The following is a 12,382-nucleotide window of genomic DNA, read 5'->3' as shown; positions in this document are numbered from 1 at the left end:
CCCTGGTCTAGAGCAGTGGTTCTCAACTGGTGGGTCGGGACCCAAAAGTGGGTCTCGGAGCTGTTTTCAGTGGGTCGTGAACATGTGACTGGGGGAAAACAATGTGTCAAAAAGTCTATGAAGCGCTCTTAAAAACATGTTGGTTTAGTTCCTTCACAAGTTTTATACAATCTGAGGTTCAAACTGCACAATTTTTAATTCAATAAAATCTGAAGAAAAAAAAATAAAATCTGAAATGTGAGTCACAATTTTCATTGTTGGTGGTGGATCCTTAAGATAGACCAGTTGAGAACCACAGGTCTAGAGCACTAGAACACAAAAAGCGCTGTTTGATGGACACTAACCCCTCAACAATGGCTGCACTGATTAACTTTAAGCTAAATTAAAGAGGATGTCTTTATATTTCTGTTGAACCAAATTTCTATAATTCCTAAACGAATACTGAATCATGACTGAATCGTTGTTGTCATGATGTTATGTTGCATCATTTTTTTCCCGCCGCCCACAATATGAATATACTCGTGAAGTACACGGGCCTCCTGTGCAGTGAACATACGGAGGACAAGCTGCCTCCACGTCTGAAGCATCTGCGGCCTTAAGAGCCGAGAAGAAGAGTCACAGAGGAGAACTCAACGTCTGCTAAAAGGGACGCCGCAATTATCTGTGTAGCAGGTTAACATGAGAGCGCTGAGGGAGAACAACTCGGAGGATTTCTGTGAGCTAGAAGCGCCCGCCTCCCCGCGCACTCCAACGGGCCCACTAAGTCTCATAAAGGTCGTGATTCATGGGGGGACATTTAAACGCTTTGCATACCAGAATAACCTCCGAGGATAAACCTCCCTATGGAACCAGAGGAAAGACGAGAGAGAACAACAATTCGAGAGGACTCGAGAGGGGATGGAGACTGAAGGAAACAGACAGCAGAGAACGAGGGGCTAAAAGACGGGGGGCACGGGGGTGGGGGGGGGGTGAACGCCACGTGGAGAAAACAAACAGCTCAAGATGGAGGGTTTGAGTTAATGACGAATGACGGAGAAGCGGAGACAGGACTGAGAGCAGAGATGTGGACGGAGGGAATGATGGACAGATTAAGAGAGGAGAACAGAGAGAGAGCAAACTGAGAGCAGAAACCCTCCAATGAGAGACGAGAGGCTCTTAACTCGAGCGGGAAACGCAGCGGAGAGAGATATGGCTGAGAACGAGTGTAACAACACACACACACACACACACACACACACACACACACACACACACACACACACACACACACACACACACACACACACACACACACACACACACACACACACACACACACACACACACACACACACACACAGGAAGCCAATAGAACGGCCGTCTGTGGCCTTTTTGAGACGGCTTTGACGCTTTTCCGGTCTTTACATTACTTTCCAATTCATTCATTCATCAAACTCTATCTGTGGAGTTCTTTCATACAAAAGCGCAAAGTGCTTCACAACAGCCCCCCACACACACGCTAACACACAAACAGCAATAAAATACCTCAAGTCTTTGTATTAAATATGTAACATTAGTGATTTCTAAAAAAAAAACTTTTAGAAACACGAGCTGAAAAATGTAAAACATGCTCATTAGGGCCGTCAGCATTAACTCGTTGGGTCTTATGACTGCACACATCTGACCACTGAGAGCAGAGCCACAAGCAGATTCCCTGACTCCCCCCCCCCTCTGATTTTACCTGCCCCAACTGACAGACAGCATCTGAAATCACTCAGGCTTCAAACATTCATATTCACAGTCTATGGGAGGAGTGAAAGAAAAAACAAAAACATCATCCAGTTTCTCAAGGAATGAGATTCACTTTCTCAGGAGAGTAGGTGTTTGAAATACCTCAAACAAGACAAATAACTGCAGGACCACAAAACATAATCCATCACACACACACACACACACACACACACACACACACACACACACACACACACACACACACACACACACACACACACACACACACACACACACACACACACACACACACACACACACACACACACACACACACACACACACACACACACACACACACACACACACAGTGACTCACCTGGGCATGTAGAGGACCCTCTCGGCCACGACGAAGCCCACCCTGAAGAAAAGGTTGCTGGCAGGAATGAAGGGAAACATGAGGAACAGCAAACCGACCAGCACCTGCCTGCTCTCCTGTTTCTGCAGAGAGAAGACGACAAACACAGAGACATTGAGTCACAGCGAACAGTAATGATGTTACTCTTTAGAAATGTAACAGCTTCCACTCTCTGCCAGCACACACACACACACTCTGCAAACACACACACACACACACTCTGCAAACACACACACACACACTCAGTAGCCGTGACCAATCTGTCTTACATATTAACAATCATCTGCTCAACAGAGAAGCAATTAAGGCGATCACATTATCAAATTACAGCTAATTCCCTTTTCCATATCTGAGCACATTTATATTTCATCATGCTCCGAGCCTTCTCTCCTCCCATATAATCCCGTCATGCCTCTGTTTGTTTGAGCAAACAGGCCTCTAATTGGGCCGAGGCGGCCGCCCCTCACTGGGTTCAGTGGATTGGCTCATTAGCAGAAATAAGAGAGCGAGAGAGAGAGAGAGAGAGAAGTGTCAAGAGCTGATTAGTGTCCCTCCAATCAGAGACCCTGAGTGTTCAGGTGCTCCTCGGATGGTCCACGTTTCCAACTTCAGTGTGTTCACGTGCTTTCAGTTCAGAAAGTCCGAATCAACAACAAACAGCGTGGATGTTAAAAAGAAGACGTATGTGCACGTCTCTGTTACGAGTTATATTTGAGCTAAAAGCTGATGTGCAATACGCAAATAAACAAAAAGTATCTGAACACTAACAAAACATCTTTTGACCGCCATGTTGACGACAAATATGACCTCAAGTCGGGCGACTCATTCTTCCCCGACATGTTGTTCCAACCTGAGCAGGCGTTCATGTGCATTTTCCGACATGGGAACTCGTTTTTTTTTCCGATTTGTCCGACACCACATGAACGCATCGTTAGAACCTGAGAGCAAAACCTGTTTCACATGCATGACGCCAAGTCGAGCAACTCATTATTTCCCGAGTTTCCGAGTTGTTGACACCAAATGCATGCAGGGAAATAGTTACAGAGACAAACAATAAACATCATGTCTTTTGAAATCTGACAGCCAATAGAACTGTGGCCTTTAAAACGAGCTCACTTTCATTTTCTATGACAGAGTTTTCTCCAGATGTCTCTGACTGCAAGCAGCTGGACCATGCAGGGAAAGAAAAGTGAAACTGAATGAAGACCTGCAGCCCACACGGGAGAGGCCGGCCAGAACCCCAGATGGCCTGGAGTCATAAACACACGGACACACACTTGAAAAACTGACCACTGGCTCTGAAACACCCACACACACCCACACCCACACACCCACACACACACACACACACACACACACACACACACACACACACACACACACAACGGCTGCACAGAAGAACCCACAGACAATCCTGGACGAGCAGGCAGAAACTGCTGCCAAATTCATCCAGTGCACTTTTCCCCCCCGCCAGTTTCCAAACACAGTTCTGAAAGCGTGGGTGTGTCTGCGTACGTGTGTGTGTGTGTGTGTGTGTGTGTGTGTGTGTGTGTGTGTGTGTGCGCTCCTGCAGGTCAAGGACTTCCTTTCTGCAGAGCACGTTCTGTTTTTTTTTCCAGCATGTGTTTCTGGAGAAAACGGAGCTTGATTTAAAGTGCGACCTCACCCCTCCGTTAACACAGGAAGGAGGTGAAGTCAGACTCCACTGAGGCTCCGTGAGGTCGTTAAAGCAGAGTCTATCGCACGGCGAGGTCGAGGGGAGAGGGCGGGAAAGGGCACGCTGGAACGCAAATTACTTCCTGAGGTTGCAAAGGGTCAGCGTTGTGCAATTAATTCAGGATTTCAGCAAGAAATCGTCCCGAGGGTCAGGAAAACATGTTGATACTGACAGCTGCAGAGTGTGTGTGTGTGTGTGATTTTAAATTTATGTATCACATCCTCAACTCAGTAGGATGAAGTGAAGTGGCCTGAAAGGAAAACTGGCATCTAGCTGTATTTTTTTTACATATTTAGAGGTCTAAATAAGTAGAAGTTACAAAAGCTGTTTTATTGCTCAATTTGTTTCTTCAGTCGGCTGCGTCAGTGAGGGCTAATGCACCAAATGTACTTCCATCAACAGAGTGCTTTTTTCCTCCCCACTGACAGGTTCAGATTGTTCTCTAAATGTCTGACAACATTACAGAAAGGATCCCAGAGAGAGAGAGAGACCTTGATGTTGAAGGTAGACTCAGTAGAAATGTTGGTAACAGTTTGTAAACACAACATTCAGACTGGGCCCCTCCTCCTCCTCTCGAAGCTCACCCTCCCTGCAGGATGTAGTGTGTACGTTTACTGCTTGTACCTACACTGCAAGCTAACCGCCGGTGTTCGTCACCTGCCTGTCCAACAGGAAGCAGACCAACTCCACGTCCACGGGTAAAAGACAACACAAGGTTCACCCTCGTTTTAGAACGAGCTTTATCCGCTTGGTGATTCTCCTCACTGTGATTATATTTTCTCTTCTTTGCTGCTACGTCCACGTCCGTCATATTCACCGGTTTGAATGGCGTCCAATCACTGAATTGTATCCACTCCTAAACTCACCTGCTGCGCTGTCACTGGCTGGAGGAAACACGCCATCTCCGCCCAGAAACGTCCCGAGTCAACCAGAACAAAGCAGAACAGTAAAATCCAGTCAGAGGACAGAGTCTCTGCAGACACAGTCACATGTACGGAGGCCCAGAAGGGACGATGGAGCAGCTTCACTTTTATTTTATTTTGAAGGAGAAAGCTGCTGACTCTATCTTTAAAGAGGAAGATGAAACAGACATGACATCACTCTCTGCAAACACACGCTTTAGCGTTGCTGGTATACTGCCGCCTCTGTTGTTAGTTTGCTCTTTTTTTTGTGCATTACACAAAGAAAGTCAGACAATAACACAGACCATCTAACCAATCAGGGCCGCAGAACTCCCGTTGTCTGCAAGGCTGAAGAGCTGTCTGAGTAAAATAGGGCTGTCAGTCATTAAGACTCCACAATCTGTTAAAGAAAGGGCCCAGGTTTTTAAACACCTTAACAAAGCTTCATTAACATATTTCTCTCTCTCTCTGTGTCTAACGCGCGCGCACACACACACACACACACACACACACACACACACACACACACACACACACACACACACACACACACACACACACACACACACACACACACACACACACACACACACACACACACACACACACACACACACACACACACACACACACACACACACACACACACACCCGCTGTAACAACATATGGTCAGCGCTGACGGCTCTCACAGGTGCGATTAACATTTAAACACAAACCTTCACACACTTCTCTCCAATCCCGCAGCTCTCGTCAAGTCATAAAGAAAGAATATCTTTCCAGAGAGACTCCATGTCGAAGGTGTTGCTCTCAGCGCTGCTGCCGGCTCCGCGCGAGCCAATTACATCGTCTGGAACACGTTTAAAGACACACGGAGTTCTGAGGATGAAAACTGAATTTGCTGTTGTCAGGTTTCATTTCACTCAGAGTTTGACGGTGTTGGTCCTCACGTTGGTCTGAGGTCAAAAATAAAATCTGAACACATTTCAGCTTCCCCTTAGAAAGAAACCATAACCCATGGCTGACATTAAGTGGGCACCATGATGAAGGTCAGATTTAAACGCCTACACTGCGACTGTTGGACAAGAAACTGGCTTCAGCCTGAACGACTTATTTGTTAGTTTGACCTGCAGCAGTGTTGTTCAGCAAACTTAAAGACTGAATGCATCAGCACTCGGGCTCAAACTAGACACTTTTAAGTGTTTTAAAAAGTCCACCCATCCATTTTCTTCCACTTATCCGAGGTCGGGTCGCGGTGGGAGCAAGCGAAAAAAGTAGGGATGTAGCGATTCACCAAACTCACAATACGATTCTCTCATGATTTATTTAACAAAATGAGACTGAAGACGAAGTACGAGATGACTGAAAAAGATTCCTTTAAATTTTTCAAGCTAGACTCCCTTCTTCTCTCCCCAGCAACGTTTTCCCGGCTCCTCCTCTTGGGGGATTCTGAGGCATTCCCAGGCCAGACTCTGGGTCTACCCCGGGGTCTCCTTCCAGTTGGGCGTGCCCGGAAAACCTCCACAGGGAGGCGTCCTAATCAGATGAGCCTTTCTCGTACGACAACACTACAAATCAAAACTCTGAGAACAGCGTGTCATGTTTCTCACTCAGGACGAGTAACAGTTGCTTTCAGGATTCACGTAGTTTTGTGTTCTTAAAGACGGGCAGGCAAAACATTTCTGAGAAATGTACAAAATGTTCTGTGAATAAAAACGACCCTACTTGTCCATTCAGAGGCTCGCTCTCCTGCTCCGCTGACGCTCTGATGGATGAGAAGAAAATGATTGTGAATATTTTGACTTCTCTGAGTGAAATGCTCACTCCCATGCATTCATGAGAGATTCCATGAATGTGATAAAAAAAAATAAAAAAAAACCTGGAGATGAACCTGTGAGGAGACCTGCAGCCTTTAGTGAGACTCAGTGATACTTTTCTGCACTGGAACGTTTGGGTTTGAGGAATGTTTTTCTCTCCAGAGCAGCAGCACGGCTCAACAAAGACTCCTTGAACCCAAAATCATCGGAAATGTAAGACGAGAGATAAGCACAGAGGCATTATGGGAAAAAGGGAATACGAGTGTAGAGCACTATGGGAGGAGAGGAGGTTTTAACAAAAAGCAGGTGTTGATGGAGAGAGGGAAACACGGCTTCCCAACAGGCGCACACAAACACAGAGCCAGGTCTGTCTCCACGGTAACAGCAGGTGTATGAGACGAGTCAGAAGGATGTGTGTATAACCCGTGTGTGTGTGTGTGTGTGCACAGTCGATGCAATGTTTCCAGTAACGACTCCTACATGTGCATGGACGGCATAAGAAGTGAAATTCTTATTCATGAGGAAGGGAGTGAAGTGTTAAATCAGTACGTCTACATGTTCTGAACAGCCCCAGACCTGACCGCAGTGACCCCTTTCAGCACATTCGCCTTTAATGAAGCGCTAATTAAGAGTCCCGTTGGGATGTGAAGGCGCGCTGATTAAACGCTGCTTAAATACACATTGTGCTCTTTAATGGAAGATTTAAAAAGACTCATTATATTCAATAAAGAAAGGATGAGATGATGTTACCTTAGCAGTCTTAAAAAAAAAAACGATCTCTGGGCGTGGAAGTCGACACAGTTTAACTGAGAGGGATACTGAAGGAAACATGACACAGTTGTTCATGATGTTATAGTTGTTATATTCTGTGATGTCTGCGTACCACCGGTGGTAGAGGAATCTCCACAATATATATTAAAAAAAAACGTTCAGCATAAAACGCCAATCTTATCTGTCTTGTATCTATTGAGTTGTATTTATATCAAATGTGTTTTCCCCTCTAAATTAATCTCGTTTTTGCAACAAACAACTTTAATCTGCGCGCACAGACATAAACAACAACAGGAGTACGCCTCACGTTTTGAAAAGTTCCCCTTGATAATCTGTTATAATTCAGTACTGAAACAACAGCAAGCAGCCGTAGGTCTACATTAACAGATATTCTGTTATTTATTGGAGTTCAGTACACAATCGGCAGCAAGCAGCTGTACATTTTATGGAGATGCTTCCGTTGTGATGCATGTGCGGACAGTGGAACTTATCGCTCCCCCTCCCTCTATCTCTCTCTCTCTCTGTAGCTCTGAAGCTGATGTGAGTCTGCTCTCTTTTGCTGTCTTAACACTCCGCAGGAGTCGAAAGGGATTTTTTTTTTTTATAGGCAGTTTTGCTATGTTGAACGCAGAGACTTATAATATATAATACAGCGGCTCTGGTTGCACAGAGCCTGCGGAGCGCGCGCCTGCACTCTCTCCCCCGCTCCCTCTCGCTCTCTCAGGCACGCAGAAATGTTATGAATAAATGAAAAATTAAATAAGAACAGGTCGGAAATATACATGGGCCCAGGTATCGTGTTTGTGTGGGAAACACTGGAGATTAAATATTCTCAAACAGGTTGTTGGTATAAAGTTGTCATTTTTATTGTGCTGCACTTTTTTTGATTTGGTCAAATGTCAGAGTTGTGTTAGTTTAAGTTCCAGTTCTAGCACTAACCCTTAGTAGGCCTACAGTGTGGCTGCCAACAGTCAATATTAAATAATATTCTTTTCATGAATTAATTTGCCTCTTGCGTGAAACGTGTGTTGAAATAGGCCTACGGTGTATTTTAATGTCTACCATAATGGTGGTACTTGGAGAGCCAAATATTTTCGGAGGTGGTACGCAGAGAACCACTGGACTACAACAGTCATCATCACTCTCCAGAGAGCATCAAGCGGTGCTGCACGATCACGCACGATTATTTTCCAGTTGAGTGACCATCTTGCCTTCATTATAATCGTGTTTGATAACTGCACTAAATGTGTATATCTATATATCTCTACAGATCAAACATAGATCTAAGAAAGATATCGGTCGATATATCTGTATCCGATCAAAAATCCCTAATCACTGGTGTTGATTTGCTTAAACTTCTATCAGAATATCTGGCCTCTTGGTTCAAAGCCGTGCTTGTGGTCACCACACGTTTTCAGGTATCATCCTTTGCAGACCCTGAATATCTTCATCTAATGTCCTGCTACTTTGTTCAGTTCATCTGGGGTAAAACTCTGGCATGGTTCAGTGTGGTGGAAAATGTGAAATTTCAGGAGCTTAACCGCCACTGCTGCTGTCCTGATGTAACCATGAGCTTTTTATTTGAAACACGTCCCCTCTGGAGGGTTACCAGCTCTTACATGCGTTCCCTGAGTTTAAACAAGGTACTGCATGATGTAATTTGAAGATACAGGCGTCGGGGAAGGTCGTGTGAAAGCGCTGTCTTTACCTGCAGAGAGAGGACGCAGTGAAGGCAGAGGGCGAGCATCACCACGGCCAGCAGCACCGTCGCCACGTTGCGCACATCGCCCGGCGACTCCACCAGGGGGATGCTCCCCACCTGCCAGTCGTAACACAGCACGACGGGGGCCAGCAGCAGCCAGGCGTTAAAGGAGAGCAGGTAGGAGTAGGTCAGGATCCTGGAGGAGGAGAGGAGGCGGAGAGAGAAATGATCCATTAATTGTCAAACATAATCAGAGCTGGAATCCATCATTCTAATCAGTCTGTTTATCTCAATACTAAAATGTTTGGCGGTTTAGCTGAGGAGGTTGTCCGAGGTTGAATATTGATTGGGAGTCATTTTCTAACTTGACATTTAGAGTCCAATAAAATGAGCCCGTGCAGAGTCACACACTGCACTGAATGCTAAAACGCTGCTGCCGCTGCTGCTTTTGCCGTCGTCGTCTTTTTCCTCCCTCAGTTTCTCCACATTTCTCTCGGTGTATTCGAGACCTGCACGGCTGTCTAGAGTATCGATCTGTCCGCGGCGAGGCAGTTATTCACGTCAGTTAAAACAGCTGGCGCAGGGTCAGAGAGGGAAACGCAAACAGAACAAGAGGAGCCAGAAAAGGATGCAAAAAAAAAAAAAAAAAAAGACATATTAAAACAGGCCGGAGAGAAACGGAGCGTGGGGTACTTGGGGTAAATAAATATTTCCCTGTGACCTTCCTCTGGTCAAATTCATGAATCCCAGAGGTGACAGTACACTGACAACCTGCCCTATACCTCAAACAAAAAAACAGTCCTGTGGTTAAAGACAGAGTCAGCAGCTTCCTCCTTCAAAATAAAATACAGACTTCTCCTAAAGTGAAGCTGCTCCATCGTCCCTTCTGGGCCTCCGTACATGTGTGGTGGTGGTGACTGTGTCTGCAGAGACTCTGTCCTCTCAGGGCCGGCCCTGTGGCATAGGCAGTATAGGCAAATGCTAGGGGCGCCAGCCTCCATAGAGTGCGGCGGAAAAGTTTAAGATAAGAAGAAATTTTAGGAAAAATGCGTTTAAATGTCACTAAATATTATTTATCTAATATAATGTTCATGCTTTTATTTAGTAACGATCCAAAAGAAGCCAAGAAAACACAACTATCACATATTTAAAAAGGCTCTATTTTCTCGCCTCCTGCTTGACGCAGCTCATCACAACACAGCTGCTCGTTGTGGAGGAGGAGGGCAGGTGACTTATTAGACGTGAGAGACACTGACCGTACGGATTAATATCACGTTTATAAATGGCCGTGATGTAAACAACAACACAGCCCTCCGGAGCCCAGGGACGAAAAAGAAGAAGAGGAGGAATAATATGAAAAAGACACAGAGGTAACGTGATGCACGGATCAATTATCTGTTGTAGTTAAGCTAGCTTGTTATGGATGGATGATAGTAATGTCTGTGTTTCCTACATCGAGTTAACATCAGTTATTTCCACTGTACTTTTATGAGGTAAAGATTATTCATGTTAAAAAAATAACCAGTGTAAGTAATACACTTTTTCTTTTGTTCTAATGTTGTTTGAGAAACAAAACCACTTACATATTTATTGACATCTTTGTGTACTTAGTTTAGCTTTCACCCTGGTCGATTAACATGTTTATTTTCCACCTCCTGTTGTCATTAATAGTTTTAAGCTCTTGCCTTTAGAGTATTGATGTCTGAAAGCATGAATGCATTTTGTACAGAAGTCCTCACTGAATAGATCTGTGTGCATCCTGCAGGTCTGGGGGTCACATGAAAAAATGCTGAGGTTTTCTGTACTGCTCTGAAGAGAAAATAATATTTTGTTTTCACACTATATTAGAAAATGCAGATTGCTTAACAAATGCTCATCTTCTCTCTCCAGATGCAATCATAAAACATTTAAATCCATCCCCTGCCATCCCCGGGCCGTCTGGGACCACTTCTGCTCCCTGCACTGTTTGGTATTGTTTGTTCTGTTACACTAGTTATTTGTATTTATTATATTTTGTGTTTATTTATAAGAAATATTAGAGTTATAATCATTTTATTCATGTATTTCAAGTATTTTTTATTTTAAAATAAAGAAATGATGTTAAATATAAAGCTGAATGCCAGTTTTCTTTAAGTCTATGACTATTGTCTTTGGTGGTCAAAATGGCTGCAATTTAAGGGGCAACGGCTGAAATCTTGCCCAGGGTACCAAAATGGTTAGGGCCGGCTCTGTGTCCTCTGACTGGATTTTACTGTTCTGGTTTGTTCTGGTTGACTCGGGACGTTTCTGGTCGGGGAGCTGGTGTGTTTCCTCCAGCCAATGAGAGCGCAGCAGGTGAGTTTAGGAGAGGATACAATTCACAGCTTCACATCATCAACTCAAAATGAGCCCTGAAGCAGAATTCAGGTAGGATTTTTTTCTCAAGGGCAACCGAGTTCATTTCAACTCAACCCGAGTTAAGGTTAAACATGTTTAATGAACATCTGTGGGTCATTTATAATCCTCACATCAGTAAAAATTACAGCTGCAATGACCGGCAGTTCTTCAGATAAATCAATCTTCATCCGTCCAGAGCGACGTCTGCGTGTTTCAAAGTGGATTGAGACAAGTTGCTTTACCTTTCACATTTTTCTAGGTCAGTTAACGGTGCCTCCGCCTGGAGGGGATGTGAGTCTGCCTGAGGTGAAGGAGTTCAGTTGTTGACGAGTGAAGGCAAGATGGACCGTGAGATTGCCAGACGGGTTGGTGCAGCGTCAGCAGTAATGCGGGCGGTGTACCAGACCGCCGTGGTGAAGAGGGAGCTGAGCCTGAAGGCAAAACTTTCAATTAACTTGCCGATCCACATTCCTACCCTCACCTGTGGCCATGAGCTGTGGGCAGTGGCCGAAAGAATGAGATCGAGGAAACAAGCGGCTGACATTTTCTCTGCAGAGTGTCCTGGCTCAGTGAGGTGAGGACATCAGACACCCGGAGGGAGCTCTGAGTAGAGCCGCCGCTGCTGCTTCGAATCAAAAGGAGCCAGTTGAGAGGTTTTGGGCATCTGATTAGGATCCTCCTGGACGCCTCCCTTTGGAGGTTTTCCACACACACACACACACACACACACAAACACAAATACACAAGTTTGAAGCACACTGTTTGAAAGTCGTGGTGTGCTAACTTAAAGGTAGGAGGATCCAGAGTAAAAGCAGAATACAGACTGTAGAGGAGGAGTTTGACTACTGACTGTAGTTAACTTTCTGTCCAGCAGGAGGTAAAGAGGTGGAGCCTCCTGGAAAACACCTGCTACGAGACCACCTGTCAGTCAACTCAGACACGCCCCTTATTATGCTAATTCCCCCTAACTC

The 12,382-nt window shown here is 45.1% G+C and overlaps 1 protein-coding gene across 2 annotated transcripts in view; it reads right to left on the bottom strand.

The window, feature by feature from the left end:
• The window catches only part of tmtc1 (transmembrane O-mannosyltransferase targeting cadherins 1), an 88,252-nt gene that overhangs the window by 21,604 nt on the left and 54,266 nt on the right, over positions 1-12,382 (bottom strand). For both annotated transcript variants that reach the window (XM_061029217.1, XM_061029216.1), the window contains 2 exons: positions 9,042-9,231; positions 2,090-2,211 (listed from right to left, as the gene is read on the bottom strand). In XM_061029217.1, coding sequence (XP_060885200.1) covers positions 2,090-2,211; positions 9,042-9,231 — 312 coding nt within the window. The remainder of the gene's footprint in view (positions 1-2,089; positions 2,212-9,041; positions 9,232-12,382) is intronic.

Source organism: Labrus mixtus, chromosome 22 (genome assembly GCF_963584025.1).
Source record: "Labrus mixtus chromosome 22, fLabMix1.1, whole genome shotgun sequence".
NCBI lineage: Eukaryota > Metazoa > Chordata > Actinopteri > Labriformes > Labridae > Labrus > Labrus mixtus.
This window is presented reverse-complemented; position numbering and strand designations above follow the sequence as displayed.